Below are 20,336 nucleotides of genomic sequence, written 5' to 3' on the forward strand. Positions count from 1 at the left end.
TCCTTAATCTAGAATGTTGTGAAATCTAAAACTTTGAATACTGTTATGACACTCAAAACGTTTTGAATTTTTGGACTATTTCAGATTTGGGGTTTTCAGATTAGAGATGTTCAACCAGTAAAGTCTGCACATATTCCAAAGTCTGAAATTCTGTCAAATCTGAAATACTATGGTCCAAACATTTTGGATAAAGGATATGCACAACCTGTACATATTAGAGATTGGTTTTTAATATTTCTTTATTCTTCTTTATATTCTATTTCATGTTTGCCAAAAATCATTCCAAAGATTACCACTGTCAGTTAATTACACATTGCCATAGTAAAAAGCACAGAATAGACAGAGACAAACCCACATGAATACAGTTATGTCATACCAGACAAAGGTGCCAAAAACATTCACTGGAGAAAAGATAGCCTATTCAACAATGGTGCCGGCAAAACTAGAAATCCATGTGTAGCAAAATGAAATTAAACCTCTGTCTCTCACTCTGCGCAAAAATCAATTCAAAACGGGTTCAAGACTTAGGCACTAGAACAGAAACCCTGCGCCTAATAGAAGAAAAAACAGGCCCAAATCTTCACCATGTCAGCCTAGGATCTGACTTCCTTAACAACACTCCTAAAGCGCAAGAAGTAAAACCAAGAATCAATAAATGGGATGGATTCAAATTAAAAAGCTTCTTCTCAGCAAAGGAAACAATTAATAAAGTGAAGAGAGGGCCTACAGATTTGGGAGAAAATCTTTACCACATGCACCTCCGAAAAGCATTAATCTCTAGGATATTAAAAAAACTCAAAAAACTTAACACCAAAAAAACAAATAACCCAATCAATAAATGGGCTAAGGAAGTGAACAGATACTTCACAGAAGAAGAAATACAATTGATCAACAAATATATGAAAAAGTATTCAACATCTCTAGCAATTAGAGAAATGCAAATCAAAACTACTCTAAGATTTCATCTCACTCCTGTCAGAATGGCAATCATCAAGAATACAGGCAACAATAAATGTTGGCAAGGATGTGGGGAAAAAAGTACACTTATACGTTGCTGATGGGACTGCAAATTGGTACAATCACTATGGTAAGCAGTATGGAGATTCCTCAGAAAACTGGGAATGGAAGGAATCACTACTTGACCTAGCTATCCCAATCCTGATTTATACCCAAAGGTCTTAAAATCAGCATAATATAGTGACACACCACATCAATGTTTATAGCAGCTCAATTCACAATAGCTAGACTATGGAGCCAACCTAAGTGTCTCTCAATAGAGGAATGGATAAAAAAAATGTGGTACACATACTGAATGGAATATTACTCAGCTTTAAAGAAGAGTAAAATTATGGCATTTGCCAGTAAATGGTTGGAGTTGGAGAATATATCATGCTAAGCGAAATAAGCCAATCCCAAAAAACCAAAGGCCGAATGTTTTCTCTAACATGCAGATGCTAATTCACAATAAGTGGGAGAGGGGGCACTAGGGAAAATTAGCATTACCTTAGATTACATAGAGGGAAGTGATGGGAGGGAAGGGGAGGGGATATGGGGATAGGAAAGACAGTAGAATGAAACAAACATTATTACTGTATGTATATATGTGACTCCATGATCAATATGATTCTGCAACATGTACACTAAAAAAACCCGAGAAATTATATCCCAGCTATGTATATCAAAGTACATAAATACATTCTACTGTCATGTATAATTAAAATAAAAATGAAAAAAGTACTATATATGAAACTAGTGTGTATATAGGTAGTAAAGGAATTTCACCTAACTGTAAATATTTTCTCATAAGGTAGTAAGAATCAGATAAAAATTCCTGAACCACATCTTCAGAAAGAAAGCACACCCATACCTAAAACACACACACACACACACACACATAAATATACCCATGCAATTTGTAGGTTGTCTGGAATCGAATCTTGGCTCAACAATTTACTATGCAACTTGAGGCAATTTTCTTACTTCTTTATGTCTTAAGTTTCCTTTATCTACAGGATGGTGGATTACTCATTGTCTTTACCTCACTGGTTTGTTCTGAGACCAGTTAACTGAGTTAATGTCAGTGAAACACTATCTGGCACACAGTGCTCCAGAAACCTTAACTCTGATGATGATGATAATGACGATGATTTAAAGACATTCATCCTCTGAGGTTTACCATGGACCTGCAAGTGTTCAGTAACCTCAGATACAGAAACACTGCCTGCCTCTTAAATGCTGCTCAAACCCATGCAAAATTATTCCAGAACAAATCTGGGTATTTTGTCAATCTATTTAGTTAGAATTTTGTTACAACATTTTGATTGGTTCAGTTAGAATCTGATTATCTGGTCTGGCTGAGCATCAGCTGAAAACAATGGTATAAAAAAAAGTTTGTTTTCCATTTTCAGAAATCATCAACTGCAATGGTTTTTCCCTCACAGGCCTAGATAGTATTCTACTATTAAATTATCTATCTTCAAAATTAATTCTGGTATAATCAAGTCTAGTTTAAGGTTTAACAAAGCATTTCTAATGTTTATTACTAAGGTATCATTCTTAATATCTAGATAAGACAAGTATTAGCATCACCTGTTTTATAAAACGCTCAGTGAGAACAAGTGATTTGCTTTGGAGGAATATAAAATTAGTATGACACAATTATGGTGGCTCCCCTAGATCACCTGCCTGCCACCCCTCCATGATCTTTTTTATTCCTGCTTTTACAATTAGGATGGTAGGTAAACTACTGAGGACAATGCAGAGCAACACTTTATGAAAATCAATTTTTTGGCATTAAAATCCTTTACGCCACTTTCCTAAAATAAAACAATGCCTTACTCTGAATGTGATTTAACATACAAAAAAACAAACAAAAAATGGAGGAAATTACTTCTAAAATAATGCCAACATTAGTAATAATGTTTTTCTTACCTCATTATTACAGGAATAGATGAAATTCTGGCTTTCTGAGGTGTCTGCATGACACTCTCTTGCAAAAGTTTCTTTCTGTTCATTCTGTACACTGAGTTCCAAACCTTTGGCAGGTGGTGGTTTAATCAAAGGAAGCAAGCAGTTAGGGCCAGGGAAGGACATTTCTGTAGCATGACCTCTGGATGTTTCATTCGACTCCAACATAGGTTCTACAGAACATCTTTCCACACTGGAGGACTCCTCAATTTCACTGAGTTCAAAAGATTCTAAAGTGCTATTTATGGACACATACTTTGCTGGGTTGCTGTGCTCTACCACTTTTCGGGATGATCGTATGACTTTGTTCTGATTACTGTAAAACAGAGCTACCCACATGTGAAGTAAAAGCTTCACTTCTTCCACATTATCAGGCAAATTAGTGTTCCAGGGCCTAAGATTTAAAAGAACACACAAAAAATAACTGAAATAGTTATTTGATTTTCTTATCATAAACAAGTGCCTCCATAAGAACTATAGTTTGTTTTTATTTTAAAAATTATATAGATATGAAAAAATGAGTAAATATGAAGTTCAAACCCCTTTGAAATCTAATCTAATTTAAATCTAACCCATTTTAAAGAGAAGGGAAGTGAGAACATTTAAGTGAGTTTTTTCAAATCACAACATTGTGTGGCAGAACTCTGATCCAAACATAGCTAATTCCTAGTTTCCTAAGTAAAAACAAACATGGGTAAGGAAAGAAGTCTGATACATGCAAAGTCCATTTAGTCACATGTGAACTGAAAGAAAACATTACACCTAATGCTTCTAACAGCCATGTTAGTATATTTGTTACCATTTATCATGATGTGCAAAAGCCCAATATGTGTAACAACCTCAGTAGGTAGCTAATGCTAAACCCATGCTTACAAGTGTTACCCACACACTGTCATCCTTCAATGACATCACTTGCAAACCTATTAGAAATGCCACCTCTCAGGCCTCACCCCAAAGAGAAAACACCAAAGTGAGATCTGTAAATGAGCTACATACACAATAAAGATTGTAAGCACTGTCTAGAAACACAAAACTTGCTTAGGGTCACAGGAGGTAATAAATGGAAAGAACTTAGATGCAAGCTTACACTAGTCTAAAATCTAACCATTCTGTTATTATTCCCTTGAAACCTTCTTAAGGAAGATTTCTAGAACAAGCCTACGTAAAAATCACTCATTTCTATCAACCTGATTATTATTAAGAAGTAATTTTTAATACTTAACAATTTTAAAAAATGTCTCTTTTGGAATTTAGCCTAAAAAACATTATTTCTATGTCTTATACTGTTTTACATAAAGATCTCATCTAAAAACCTATAATAACTCAAAGACTACAATTGGTGATGGAGTACTGCAAAATGGAAAGCCATTTATGAAGCTAAAGGTATTTTTAAACACTCTCCATGTAATCATCAATACTGGCAAAGCCTGCCTGTTACTCTAAACTCAGTAAACAAATCTGCTTGGTATTATTACCAAATAACTAGTTTTAAACGCATTTCTTTCTCTTTGCAAAGTCTGGCACAAATATCTGTGTAACTCAACAGAAAAGTTACAATCATTTTTTCAAGTTTCACTCACACTTACCCATGCAATGCTCTTATAACAGTTTTCTCCAGTGGATTGTTAGTATATTTGCTATCTAAGTTGAATGAATAGTCTGTTTCACATTTGAAAGTGACTTTAAAGGAGCCATCACAGCTAAGCACACTATGGGAGCAATAAAAATCTTTTAGGTGGGAAGATACAAATCGATTTTTGCGCTTTATCAATGAATCCTCAGAAACCTTTTGGAGAGGGGAAGTATTCTGTAGATGCCGAAAAGGCATGACTTTTCCCACTGGAGTTCCAGCATCAGGACCTTTTGTCCCATTCTTGGCAAAAGCAGGGCCTGGTAACCCTCTCGGCTGTAGATGTTTCTTTGAATGTTCCACAAGGAGCAGGGCATATGAATGTTCCACAGCAACCAGCGAATTTTGGCTTGCATCTGAAGACTTTACTGTTTCCTCAGGGGATGCTGACTGGGCTTCATCATGGGCCTGACAAGGTACCAAGCACTCGTCTTCCTGACTAACTGTTAAGTCTAACCCTGAGTTACTCTTTCTATCAGAGGACAGTTTGGGTAACAGTACACCTTTTTGACTTTTAATGCCCCTATGATATTCATGGTCAGAGGTACCATGCAGTGAATTTTCTTTAGAGAGTAAAACATCATTCTGTGGCAATTCAGAGGAGCAGGGAAGAATTCTAGGCTCACAAGATGGGGTGCAAGAGGTAGCAGAACTTAATGCAAGATCAGCTAACATATTTAGGGCCTGGGAGTCATAGTTCATAATGGAGTTTTCAGGAAGATCTTTATGAGCCACTGTGGTGCTTTCTGGTTGATCTGTATTTATACTAATCCCATCTTTTTGGCCATCTGATGAAATTTTTGATTGAAGCTGTAAAGCAGTTTCTCCCTTAGCTTCAGCAAAAAAGGGGAAAAAAAAGGGGGACACATATAACATTTCCTTTTCATAGAATTCTGTCGCATATTACTATGTCTTAATGAAAATTAATGGTACTAATGGTTAAGACAACATATCCAAGAAAAACTATATTACATAGATTGCATATTAAAAGTTTGCTATCAGACTAAGGTCTCTTTCAATACTCAGATCTATTTTAATGTGTTGCTCAATGGAACAAAATTTAAAGAACATTTAATTTTTAAAAAATCATCACTCCAAAATGCATGTATTAAATAACACACAAGATGTACTGCTCACATCAAGAAATATACAAAGACGAAAAAGAAAACTTTCAGTCCTTGCTCTCAAGGGGCTTACAATCTAATGAGGATGTAAGAATGTAGAAGTATGAAATGTGTGTTAAGGTCAGATAATACACTTTCTCAGAAATCATTTCCCTTAATAAGTGGTTTATTAAAGAAGCCACCTAAGTTCAAATTAGAGATGATTTTAAACTATATTATCTTTAATTATAAAATGTAATATGAATATAAAATTAGAAAGTCATAATATGAATAAAATAAATCAATGAAGGCAGAGTATTCAGAATCACCAATTAATTTTATCATTTCTTATACTTTCAGTCATGAAAACATTATCCCTTTATCTGCAAAAAAAAAAAAAAAAGCAAATATACTGAAAAATTTTCTTTCTGTAGATAATGAAATCTCTCTATTTTCCCTTAATCATAAAATTTATAATTTATAGTGGTTTGTTTATGCATTTTCAGGCCACTACTTAATCATTCTTTTACATGCTGTTCTGAAGGATAAAGTTCACAACTATTCCAAGCAATGATTACCTGATGCAGGTAAATGAATGAACAGAAAAGCCAACTGTGCTTCTCTTTATAATTAACTGTAGTACTTCTGAAAACAATTGATAACGTACCTTCAAAAGTCAATAACTAATACATTTAAAGAGAAGAAAACTACAGCTTATAATGTCATCAATCAGAATGACGAAATATGTAGAGGAAAGGTGAAATCAATCAATTACTAACCAGTTTTTATTTAAAATAGCAAAACCCAAGGGGGGTTTTGAGCTTAAAGCAGAACTGTCTTGTTCACCCCCACAGGTATATTAAAACTTGCAATTTATTTTATGATCTGGTACATTTACTGATAATAGAACAGAATGAATTTCATTCTATTTTGTTCACATGATGGCTTCCATACACTTGTCTATCTCTTATACAGAATATCATATTAGTTAAGCCTAACATGAAGAACACTTGTGTTGAAGTCAAAAGAATACAGTTAAATAAATACAGTCTCATGTAAAGTCACTTAATTATTGACCTAGTACAGTTCTTCATTAAAAATAAAATGTCATAATATACCTGTAAGACATACAGATAAGAAAAGACAATGCTAAATAAATTCAGTGAATAAAAAACTATCACAAACTTTTAAAAGGACAGAAAATCATTAGTCTCAGTTTAAATAACATCAATAATTTTCAAATTGAGGTCAGCAAGGCCATATCCTATCTGCCTTCTTAAACTCTTGATTATTTCAAGTACAAAAAGTAAAATAGATCAGTACAGGTGATTAAGAAATAAAAAAAAAATTAAGAGACTAATTTATAAGGTAGTAACCTAAAAACTTTAATTTGGCATGCTGCTGCATAATCCATAAATATCTGCAATACAGTGGGCCTATTTTTAAACATCCATTCTTTTTTGTGGGGGCAGTGGGGTGGGTACTAGGGATTGAACCTGTGTGGTACCAGCTGTATCACTTAACACATCCCTAGCCCTTTTTATTTTTACTTCAAGACAGGGTCTTGCTAAGTTCCTGAGGCTGGCCCTTCAACTTTCAATCCTCCTGTCTCAGCCTCATGAGTCACTGGGATTACAAAGGCATGTGTCACTGTGCCCCACTAAACATATATTCTGAAAACTCAATTTTCTGGGCTTACTTTTTTGTCACCATCCTACTAAATAATTTCTTTCAATTTGTCAATATATATCTAAAAGCCAATTCAGTACAAAGAATTCAAGAAAGTGCTAGGAAAAATACATTTAAATGTTTACAAACTAATTGGAACAATAGGACAACAACATATTTAATAGAAAATAAGATAAATTAAATTCCTTAACATTCTCTAAAACCCAACAGAAACTGGACGTGGTGGTGCATACCTGTAATTTCAGCTGCTCAGGAGCCTGAGGCAATTTAGCAAGATCTAGTTTCAAAATAAAACTTAAAACAACTGGAGAGATGGGATGATTGCCTACCATGTGTGAGGCCCAGTTCAATCCCCACTACTGCAAACAAATAAGAGACTCCCAATAGGAAATGAGATAAGTGAGAGAGTGTAAGGAATCTTCTCTTTGTGAAGGTATAACTCAGTAGTGTAAAACTTGGGGCAGAGGGGGAAGTGCACAAGAGTAAAAAACACCTATGCTACACAGAGAGAGGCACAGATGACTAAGAGGGGAGGGACATGTCAAGAAACAGCTGGAGTAAATATGGATACATATGGTAGGACCACACCATGAATTCCCTTCAGAAATAAGCACAAAGGTTCAAATTTGGTATGGAAGTCAAAACTGGATCATTTTCATATGGTGTGATGAGTTTTTAAAAAAATTTCAGTCATAAGACAATAAAGGAACTTAAAAACAAATAAGTTGACCTATAATTTCACAGCCCCCAACAAAACAATACTTTCTCTGAATTACCACTATCTGTGAGACACATAAAAATCTAGTGATAAGGGAGAAAACAGAATAAGGGGAATCAGATTTTAAAAACTAACTGAAATATCAAGATATGAGGAATTCAATCTCTTTGTTAAAAACAACAACACATATACTACAACAAGACTCAATACCAAAGGTAAAGGGTCATATAAGTGTCCACACTGCAGTTTGGTACAGAGGATGCATACCATACATAGCAAAGTCATGAAGGAAAGCAAACCCAGAAGTAGAGAAGGCGTGTGTTCAGTTGCAAAGAGGTAAAGTCTGAGTTAAAAACAACACTTTCTACAGTTAAGAGGTTATGCCTAACAAATACAAAGTAGAGCAGTCCGGTTTTCTTCACGTAATTAAACTTTACTATCCACTTAAAATTAGCAAATTAAAATAACTTTTAAAATTAAATTAATGTCTTTTAAACCAAATACAGGATTCTGGATTACTGACAGATTTGAGCAATCTTTTTAAAATTCCTTTAGACAAATTTATAATATTCTACTTTTTATAACTGCTCATGACTCAGTCAAATACTGCTAGATACTACTTGCTTATGCATGTAGTCATGAATCAGGCCATTTATACTTCAACGCTTACAAGCAATTTATGTAAGACTTCATGCAAATTAAAAAGTAGGGTCTATTGTGTGATTTAAATAGTGCCCTTTTCTAGTGTATTTACAATAGGAAACCAAGTTATTTATGTTACTGTCAGAATATAAAAAAAATTACTGATAAATTTCAACTGCTAATATTATTTCAACATATTATGTTGCAATCTCTATGAGATCAGTATTGTAGTGTTTACATTTGCAGGAAGAATGGTTCTTACCAGGTTGTGGCTGCTTTCTGATTCTGGGATTCTGATTGCCTTTTACTACATTTACCCTCTGTTTTTGTGGAGATTTCTTCATAGGTGGCTTAGCCCTTGGAACAGTTTTGACTGGAGATTTTTCTTGTTTCCTTGCCCTTTTAGCATTCGTTGACACTGGAACATCTTTAGAAATAGAAGCCTCTTGGTTTTTCCTATCCAATTTGGTTTTCTGTACAAACTGTGCAGTCAGCACTTCCGCACCTTATATAGAAAAGACACCATTTTTTAAGGGATGGGGCCCCAGGTATTTATCAGCATAGCTTTTCCCTTTATTTCTTTCATTTTGGGGCATAACTTTACTAAAGGGGAATAAACTATATTTTGGGGTAACATTAAGATTTTTTTTTTTTTTTAAAAAGGAGCTACAAGTTTTCACATTAAAAAAAGTGACTTGTTCCGGAAGCTAAGGCAGGATGATTGCAAGTTAGAGAAACCCTGTCTCAAAATAAAAAATGAAAAAAGGGCTGCGGATATGGCTCAGTGGTAAATCTTAGCAAGTCTTGGGTTCAATTCCTGGAAATAATAAATACATACAAACATACATAAATGAAATTGTTAAGTGTCTGTTTATAACCTCATCGGGTAAAGAAGAAAAATACAGCCCAATAACTTTACAAAAGTAAGGAACAAAATTTTTTTTTAATGTGTACAAACTTTTTTGATTGATGTGGCAGATAAGAATATGTTAATTCACAATCCCAGGAGATGGATAATTATATTTAAACAGAAAACAACACAGCTCTCATAAAGGTGATATGGTTAAAATTATGAATGTACAATCTCTGTAGTATGATTATAAAGAACCACACTGTATATTTTACTTTACTGTTTCTATTATCTAAATTTTTAATTTTTTTTAAACGTATTTTTTAGCTGTAGTTGGACACAATCTTTATGTTTTTTTTATGTGATGCTAAGGATCGAACCCAAGGCCTCACACATGCTAGGCGAGTGCTCTACTGCTGAGCCACAACCCCAGCCCAAATCTAAATTTTAATCCATCTGAAAAATAAATTTTTAAGAAAATATAGGGGAAGACTGACAAAAATCTGCACTTAAATTTCTATAAATCTATTTACAAAACAAAAACAAAACAAGACAAAAATCTGTCTTATATGATGCTGTTTGCTTTTTGCATGAAATTAAGAAAATAGCTTAAGATGGGAAATTAGGTGGGAAGGGAAAATACTGCCCACCTAAACATTACACAATAAAAGTTTCAAACTTTTTAAGAGTTAAAAACATGTTAATAAATACTCCATTTTCCCCATGGACTTTTCATAAATCTAGTTGTTTCCACCAGAAAGTTTAGATATATAAAATTTAGATATATATAAGATATATAAAAAAAAAGTTTAGATATATATAAGATATATAAAATTATCAGAAATGAATATTGTCAAGAATTTTAAAGTTATAATATACAGAAAATAGCATTTCTCACTGAAAACAATAAACAGTATTAAACAGCATAATAAACTATGATGGCATTAGTGAATTATAAGGATAAAATAGAGATTCATTTATTCTTCTGGAATTAGAGAATCAGTACTTTAAAGACAGCTTTCAGAATAATCTCTACATTTCCCAGGGTCTAATTATTTTTCCCTATTAAATTATCACAGGAAATGAAGCAACACATCAGTCTTTTCCAAGAGTAAGACTTCTCTCATTTCATTCCAGTTATTTTCTAAAAGCTTCAGCACTCAGGCAAAATAAATATATCAAGCAGGAAAATGGTTAAGATTTAATTTAAAAAAAAAAAGAAAAAAGAAAAATTAGATAACCAAGACATGGGGGAAAGTTTCTAACATTTGCACAGTCAGGAAGGGAAGGTCTCTCACAAACCCAGGTCCTGAGGAAAGAAAAAGAAAAATGAAACACGGTGATTCTCAGGGATGGCATTTTGTTTGTATGGATTACTCAATGTCATGTTTCTCAAATTGCACTCAGTAATCCACTGGTAGGTTGTCAAATAAACTCAATGAAATAGAAATCATCAGATTGTATTATATATAATAAATGTATTATATACAGTAAAACAAAATTTTTGAAATTATCGTTTCAGTCATGTATGAATTTGGGGTAGACTATAAAACAAACTGTTTGAGAAATGGTAAAAATGAATATTGAATTACAGATTGTTTAATACGTTGAAGTAAATTAGTTTACATAGAATAGAAACAGTATGGTTGGCCTGGGATATATTTTAAAAACTTGTTGTAAAAAAAGGATTCAATACTTCATATTGCCATACTTTCCAGCACCCTCTTCAATACACATATACCACCCACAACATTTCTCAAACCAGAAAACCATAATAGGCCAGATATTATTATTTATTAAACCATAGGGTAAGGTTTTATTCATAATCTTGGAGATCCCTAAATCTTGTGTTTCTTCTTTAGGCATCAGCATTTTCTAATTCAAAATAGTATAGACAGGGCTGAAAAATTTTTTCTGTGAAAGGCCAGAAAGCACATTATTTTCTGCTTTGAAGGCCAAATAGTCTCTGTCATGACTGCTCAACACTGTCAAAGTAGAGTGAGAAGAGTCAGATGATTGATACAGGTATGACTCTGGCTTCTTGGGTAAAGTGTGTTGACCCTTTTGCTAAGTAGAATTTTCTATACTTTTAGAGAATGTATACTGTACATAATTTGAGATTACTCTATGCCAAAGTCATATGGTTTGCTGTCCTGAGCTAGCCAAAGTATATTTGTCAATAGAGTAAATGGTTCTAGACTCTGTCACTCAGTTTTTCGGGGCATCCAAACTGCTTATGGAACTTTTTCAATGTATGTTTTTCTAAGACACTGCTTATTTGTTTTAGGTGGTCAGTCCCAGGTGATCATTTAAAATATTCTGATACACAAAAAGGATGAGAAAGCTAGCCCAAGTGAAACACAAGTGAAACATAAGCTTTTGAGGTACCATCTCAGGGATGATATTTTGTTTGTATTGATTACTCAATGCCATTTTTCTCAAACTGCATTCAGTAATCCACTGAAACACAAGTGAAACACAAACTTTTGAGGTACCTCAGTTTCTCCCATTTCTTAGGTTTGCAGGGGTTATCTAGGTCACTGCTTTTCAAGCTTAGCATGCGTGCAAAATACCTGGGGAGATATGTTGGTGTTTCTAACAAACTTCTAACCCACTGCCCAAGCTGCAAACCACCAAATCCTGACAGAAACAGTGTTCAAATACAACTAACTAGTAATAATCCACATAAGTCATGCTTACCTCTTTTTCTTTTCTGAGGAAACTGTCCTTTAACTAACTTAAGGGTTGTTGGAGAGTGCGATCCACTGTCTGTTCCGGGTGCAGTTCTTTTGGGAAGAGGGCGACACAGATTAACCCTTTTATTCTGCACCAGGAGTGGCATGCTGGCTTTTCTCTTTGGCTGCACTCTCAGATTTGATGCTGGATTCAGTGGAACCACCACTCCCTTTTTTGCTGTCGATATTTCCTCAGAATTCTTTTCTGTTTCAGTTTCTTTCCTTACTTCCACCTCTGAGTCAAGAAATTCAGAATCTGGAGTCATAACTAAAGAAAATCCAGCATCACAAATTCCATCTGAAATACAAGGAGACTGAGGACGCTCTGCTAACAAATCCAAAGCAGCAGAAACTTCCAAAGTGTAACCACTAGGATCTGAAAAATAAGACTTCAACTGAGTTAAAAACTGTAATGGGCACTTTTCAGGTGGAGGAACCAAGTCAAAACCATTGGACGATTTCCCAAAGAATGCAGTCTTTTTCATTCCATCCCGAGCAACCGTCAATGAAGGGCTTTTATCTGTCTTGTACAGTTCTTGAAAATTGTGCTTTACTAATGTGCTTGGACAGGTTCCTTCCTCAGGAAGTGATTTCTTTGCTTCGAGCAGGGCATAGTTAAGTGCAGGTAAAACAGGTATCACTTTCAGTGAGATGTCATCTTCAACTTTCAAATCTTTCACCCCTAAAATGTATGTCATGTATTAAAAACCTGAAATTGTTTTTTCTCTTTAAATAAAACATACAAGAAAAAAAGATATTTAGATGAAATGGTTAAATATGCTATGTTTCAAATGACACCTAAATAGCAATTTTAAAAGACTTACAGATATACTTCATGAATAAGTATGTCCATATATTTGATATTAAATGCACACATTGAACTGAAAAAGAATCATTTGACATAAAATTGCTAGGTTAGAATGAATAAGCTAAGCCCTGCCTCCAGCTCCATTTCACTTGACAAGCAGTTCAGAAGGAGCTCAGTTGGTCCTTCATAGCAGTAGCTCTGGCCATTACAGTGGGCAGATTTGCTTTCCTGCTTTTTAATTCTCATTTTCTTTCTTTAAAATATATGTACCTTATTTTATATGTACCTTATATAACTCACATCAAAATCTTTTTAGAAGTTATATAATGCAAATCAGATGCAACTGAAAGAAGTAAAGGATTTAAATAATCCCCAAATCTCAATGAAAGAACAGTTGCTAATTTCATCACCTTTCTGATCAAATGAAACAAAATTTTAAAAATTAACTAAACCAATTACCTGTGTTTCACCTCTTTTCCTTGTTTCACTCTGTTAATTTTTTAGCAAATGGATAACTTAAAAAGAAATAGTGAGAAAAAGGAAAGGCCAGATCCTCTATGAACTGCTTATTAATTGTTGATGGACTTTATTGTCTTTATTTTTATGTGGTGCTGAGAATCGAACCCAGTGCCTCATGCATACCAGGCAAGCACAGTACCACTGAGCCACAACCCCGGCCCCTGAACTGCTTATTAAAATATTGGAAAATTTCAGTCACTAATAATATAAATCTACATATACAAAGACTTCCAATAGCCAGAAGCTGCAAATAGGAATTATACAATCTTTTTAAAGAAAAGGTACCCAAAGAATTACTAACCCCAAGTTAGTCCTAGTTAAATATAGTAACATAATAAGTATTAGGAAAAGGAAAAAAAAAAAAGGTAAGTAAGAATAAACAGGAAAATGTGGCTATATATTGAAACAAAAATTCCTTTCTTTAAAGTTCATCACTTAAAAGAATTAAGGAAAAATAAAAAGCCCTTATGCATTTATAAGCACACAGTTTGCAATAAAGTATCCTTTTAAAGGCAATTTCATTATTTCGAGATGGAATTTGGAAAGGCAGAACCTAATATGATTTGTCATAGACTATCAAAAAATCCATGAAAGAGGGCTGGGGCTATAGAGCACTTGCCTTGCATGTGTGAGGCACTGGGTTCTATCCTTAGTACCACATAAAAATAAATAAATAAAGATGTCATGTCCATGTATAACTAAAAAAAAAATTTTTTTAAATCTATAAAAGAGAAGTTAGCTGCAATATATTACTCTCCCCCACCTTGGAAGATTTAACCTGGGGGGTGCTTTACCACAGCGCTACATCCCTAATTCTTTTTAATTTTGAGACGGGGTCTCTTTTTAAGTTGCTTAGGGCCTCACTAAATTGCTGAGGCCAGCCTTGAACTTGTGATCCTCCTGTCTCAGCCCCCCAAAGTCACTGGGATTGTAGGTATGAGCCACCATGCCTGACTAATATTATTCAATTTAAAACAAATAGCTTAAGTTTTACTTCTGAATGACGGTTTAGTATTTTTTTTTTTAAAGTCTTCATGAGCCTGAGTAACACATGAAACACAAAACCCCAATAAGTATTCAAACAAAATTCTTGTACTGTTCCTGGGTATAAACAGTAATGGATCTTATACAAGTTTATAATTTAAAAATAAATCAACTAAGGGGTTATAGCTCAATGGTAGGGCGCTCGCCTATCACGTGCGAGACCCTGGGTTCAATCCTCAGCACCACATATCAATAAATAACATAAAAGTATTGTGTCCAACTACAACTAAAAAATAAATTGATTTTTAAAAATCAACTTAAGCCAGGCATGGTGACACACACATACAAGTCCCAAATATTTGGGAAGCTGAGGTAGAAAGATGACCTGACCAATGAATTAAAGATCAGTTTGGGCAGCATAGCAAGATTCTGTCTAACACCACCAAATATATTTTAAAAATAAAACAAGCAACAATAACAAAACCTTTAAAAACTTTTCTGTAATGATTATAGCTTTATAAATTCAAGACATAATTTTTTGTTAAAAAACACACAGTGTCGGGCTGGGGTTGTGGCTCAGTGGTAGAGTGCTTGCCTAGCCATGTGTGAGGCACTGGGTTCGATTCTCAGCACCACATATAAATAAGTAAATAAAGATCCATCAACAACTAATAAAAATATTTTTAAAAAGAAGTTTAAAAAACATACAGTGTAGGGCAGGTGATGAAGCTCAGTGGTACAGTACTTAGCTACCATGTATAAGACTCTGGGGTAGCTCCCTAGTTCCACAAACAAAACAAAACCCCACATATTTATGAAACAAGTGAGAATTTCTTCAGGTTGACCAAAAAAAAAAAAAAAAGATTCACTTTTATTTATTTGTTCAGCAAATATTTATTATTTTTGAGGTTTCTAGCATCAGTAGACCTTAAAGATAGAAGAATATAAAAAAGGCAGGCACTAGGCTGGGGATATAGCTCAGTGGTAGATAATGTGTTTAGCATTCATGAGGCCCTAAGTTACATTCTTAGCACAATGAAGAAAAAAAAGAGTTACAAGAAGGGTAGGTATTGAAATACACAAGTAAATATTTACATTATATTAATGGTAAGCATTGTTGAGGTTATTAAAAAACTGATACCGAAACTACAACTTGACATATATGAATAAGTTAGATCAGTGTTCCTTAAGGTTTTTGTTCATTATCCTCCCCCAGGAGCCACCTTAGCCTTTTCCCCTAATTGCCATAAAAAAAATGTAATACCAAAGATACACTGCATATCTGTTTTCGTAATATATAAGTAATATTTTTTCACCACAGGAATCAAATTTTGGTCCTTTGGGCATTCAATGTCACTCTGAGAATGCATAAGCCAAATATGGAGAACAATAGTCCAAACAGTGAGAAGAGTATCCATAAAGACCCTGAGTTCTCCTACTGGATAGGCTATGGCAAAACAATCTCCTAGCTACTGTTGTTCAATAACAAACAAATTCAATTTTAGACATTCTGAATTTGAAGTACCTTGGAGATATCAAGGTGGAAATGTCAGTGGATATTGTGAGATGTGTGTGTGAAGCCCAGAGGAAACGATAAGCCTGCAAAGGAGGTCTGGGATCAACTAGGAAAATTAAGGGATGAGAGTTACTTAAGAAGAAACAGCACTTAATAGTTCATGTGCTACTGAGAGGTCAAGTCAGAAGAGGACTGGGAAACACACAACAGACCAAGTGAACTGAATACCACTGTGTCCTTACCTGTTGACAGGTGTGAATGGAACAAATATAACCCATGTAGACCTATCTGCTCACCTCCCAAATCTATACAGAATGAGAATCAGAAGAAGAAAAGTTAGGTTGCCAATCTTATATACCAAAAGTTAAGTACGCTGAAAAATATTTCTTCCAAAAAAACATGTGTCCTTACTTGGTTCTGGTATTAAGGCTGATGATGTAAGTAAAATAAAAAATCCCCGGTCTTCTAAGCATTTGATGATTGCCTGAAAACACAAAAAATAAAAGTTTTTTTTAAAAAAGAATCTTTAACACCTCTCTCCTCTACCACACAGTGTATACTGAGCTCAAAAGAATTTAAAAATTTTTTGAAATGTTAATGTTTCCAGGAATCACAGAATTTAGAGCCCAGTTTTAGAAATTGCCAGTTTCTTAGCAAAAAAATCATGGCCATGTTCTAAGTATATTAACTATAACAGCAAGGGTTAGTTTATAATAGTGCTTAACTATATAGCAGGTCAATCAGAAAAAGCTTTTTTCACTCTTCCCCCACTGAAATAGTTGCCATTTCAAACCACTGAAGGCAAAGTTACCAGGTAGCCCACTGATTCACATGATAATTACTATAGAATCCTGAAACTAAAAACACTATCCAATGAAAGAATCCTTTTAATAACATCCTAAACTATCCTTTTAATAAGAATCCTTTTAATAACATTCTAAATTATCAAAAAGTTATTATCGCAAATCATAAAGTTAATAGTTCTTTTCCATTTTTAAAAATGTACCCCTAACAAAGATAAAATCCAATATCCATACAATATTAAAAACAAACAAAACAAAACAAATACAAAAACAAAAACACAACAACTACTGAGACATCAACATAAATTGTGGTACAAGGGGGATAAAAACATATTAGTCAATGAATATTATGTCCATAGACTGGGCATGGTGTATGCCTGTAATACCAGTGACTCTGGAGGTTGAGGCAGGAAGATCATAAGTTGGAGGCCAGTCTGGGTAACTTAACGAGGCCCTCAGCAACTTAGTGAGACCCTGTCTCAAAATAAAAGAAAAAATTTCAAAAGGCTAGGAATGGAGCTCAGTGGTAAAGCAAACCTAGGTTCAATTCCCATTAGCCAAATAAATAAATAAATACCACACATTGAGAATTCTTTTCGCAAATTAAAAAACTTCAATCTAGGCATAGCCAACTAATATGTAGATTTCAATTTCTCAATTAAGGTGAAATAATTACATTTTAAATGAATGACTCTTACCAACTGTTTATTTTTAATGTACTCTGTTAGTTTATCTATCCTTTCCCCTTGTTTATTTGACAGTTCCACTTCATACAAATCAAAGCACAAATCTTGGCAAGAGACTGTAAAGGAAATTAGAAAAACAACATTCCTTATGTTTTTTTTTAATAGTTCGTTCATTCATTTTGTATGTCACAAAAATGAAAGATAAACTAAGACTATTTCTTGATAAACTTTTATCACTTAGTGTTCTTAGTTATAAAACGTAAACTTATTGAAATAATTATTTTAAAACAATGCTCATTTACACTGACACTGCTAAAGGATTAATAAGATAAATAACTATATAAATAAAATAAACATCAATATTCCAAAGATTAACCTAAGTGACCAAAATTTTTTCTTCTCACATTTTTTTTTCATTTTAAAGAATATAAGTAAAAACAGCAACAAAAACTCTGCTATCTTTGATAGGAAATGTCTATGAGTTTCTAGTTATTTTTAATATCTACTTAATTCTCTCAGTATTCTAAAAGCTAGTCTTATTATCTTAGATAAACTACCTTTAACATTTTCTGGATGAATTCCAAGGAATTGACGAATATGGCAAATCTAGAACTTTCTCAAAAAACTCTTAAAGAATCTCTTAAGATTAATAGAAGAAAAGTTTGTGTGTGTGAGAGCACATGAACTACAAGAGAAAATGGGAAATAACAAGAACAAAAGCCCAGAACATGCAGTGTGCCATTACATTCAACAGACCTTTGTGCTCCAAGTAGTTCTGTTTGTTAAAGGCAGCTTCTGGTAGTCGTTTTTTCAAAGAAGACACTTTCATTACATACTTAAAATCAAGTTCCTGTGGTCTAAAAAAACAAGGATATCAAGCAATGCAATAAATACTGAAATTATATATAGTTCCATAATTTTTGGTTTTCTAACATAAATGCAAACAAAAATATAATGACCACAAAAGTTCTTACAGTGATAAAATCTAGGTTAAATAATATGCATATGTATATACTGTACAGATTTTCAACAAATGACCCAAATGTGCAAACTGGTTCACATTTTCTGAATACATGCAATTTTGATATAACCAAAATATACTGATGTTTCAACAAATTATATAAACTGCAAATTGAGAACTTAAAAAATCATGCTATCTAAGAGTTGAAAACTCTTACACATGCAGATTTTTTGAATCACCTCCCAACTACTTTTTCCTTTTTCAAAACTTATTTTTGGAAGGTTTAGACTAGCTTAAACTGTGCAAAAATGGTACAAAGAATTCTTCTATACACTTCAGATTTCCTAAATGTCACCAGCATACCATATTTACTTTATCATTCTTCCTTTCTATATATCCATATTAATTCTGATTCTTTTGAAAATAAAATGCAAATGTGATGTCTTTTTACCCAAATACTTCTTCAAAAAGGAAATTTTCTGACACAATGACAAACCAATCAGTAAAATCAAGAAATTCACAATGTTATAGTACTATTACTTAACCTACCCCTTACTCAACTTTTGTCAAAGTCTCAGTAAGATCTTTTGCAGCAAAAGTAAGCAATTTCCTATACAGGATGTCAATGCATTTTGTTATCATATCTCTTTGGTCTCCTTTTATCTGGAACATTTCTTAGTCTTTCTTTTCAAAAACCAGATATTTTAAAGAACACAGACCATTTTGTAGAATGCCTGTGTATCTAGGTAGGTCAAATGCTTCCTCCTGATTATATTAGCAGCAATACCACAGACAGAAAGGATACAATGTCATTCTCTCTGCATTATACCAGAAAGCAACTGACATCTATTCCATTAATAGTTACATTAACTTGACCCTTAGTTAAGATGGGATTTGTCAGTTTCTTGCACTTTTGTGATTAATAAGCAAGTTAGAGGGATATATATGCAAATATCAATCAATCACCTACTGCTTTTAGCATCCACTTGATTATTATACTTCAACATGTTTTTGTACATTTGGTAGTTGTGCTCTATTTTGAGGAAGAATTTTTCCTTCTCATTTATTCAAAAAATTCTTATTTTATTTTATGATTTTTTTAATATTTTTTAATTGTCAATGAAGCTTTATTTTTTATTTATTGATATGTGATGCTGAGAATCAAACCCAGAGCCTCACACATGCTAGGCAAGCGCTCTGCCACTGAGCCACATCACCAGACCCTTATTTTATGATTTATACCTCTCTGTCTCTTCATAAGAAAGGGACAACAGAAAGAAACTGAATGGATACCATACCAGTTTTCACCATTTATTTCAATTCAACTATGTCTATATTTCAACGATTTAGAATACAAAGAATTGGTAAAAGAAAATATTTCATAAGATGTACTTTACAGTTTGCCTGGAGAAAGTATTAATTATGATAATTCATTACAATGTAAATAAATGTAACAGCTACTTTATCTAACATCCCCCCCCCCCCCACCGTCAGAGAATCATGTAAAAACTAGAAACTCAGATACTGCTTATGTTTTTTTTTTCTTTTTTTTTTGTTACCAGGGATTGAATCCGGGAGTGCTTAACATCCTAGTCCCTTTTCCTTTTCTTTTTTTATTTTGAGACACAGTCTTGCTAAGTTGCTTAGAGCCTTGCTAAGTTGCTGAGCCTGGCTTTAAACTTGTCATCCTCCTGCCACAGACACCCAAGCCCCAGGGATTACAGG

At 33.6% G+C, this 20,336-nt stretch overlaps 1 protein-coding gene across 3 annotated transcripts in view; it reads right to left on the minus strand.

Moving 5' to 3' along the window:
* The window catches only part of Tasor2 (transcription activation suppressor family member 2), a 67,046-nt gene that overhangs the window by 18,323 nt on the left and 28,387 nt on the right, over window positions 1–20,336 (minus strand). For all 3 annotated transcript variants that reach the window (XM_026391797.2, XM_026391796.2, XM_026391798.2), the window contains exons 10-17: window positions 18,407–18,507; window positions 17,663–17,766; window positions 16,573–16,645; window positions 16,404–16,466; window positions 12,300–13,016; window positions 9,012–9,254; window positions 4,554–5,430; window positions 2,932–3,361 (exon numbers count right to left, since the gene is read on the minus strand). In XM_026391797.2, the coding sequence (XP_026247582.2) occupies window positions 2,932–3,361; window positions 4,554–5,430; window positions 9,012–9,254; window positions 12,300–13,016; window positions 16,404–16,466; window positions 16,573–16,645; window positions 17,663–17,766; window positions 18,407–18,507 (2,608 nt within the window). The remainder of the gene's footprint in view (window positions 1–2,931; window positions 3,362–4,553; window positions 5,431–9,011; window positions 9,255–12,299; window positions 13,017–16,403; window positions 16,467–16,572; window positions 16,646–17,662; window positions 17,767–18,406; window positions 18,508–20,336) is intronic.

Source organism: Urocitellus parryii, chromosome 9 (assembly GCF_045843805.1).
Source record: "Urocitellus parryii isolate mUroPar1 chromosome 9, mUroPar1.hap1, whole genome shotgun sequence".
Classification (NCBI taxonomy): Eukaryota; Metazoa; Chordata; class Mammalia; order Rodentia; family Sciuridae; genus Urocitellus; species Urocitellus parryii.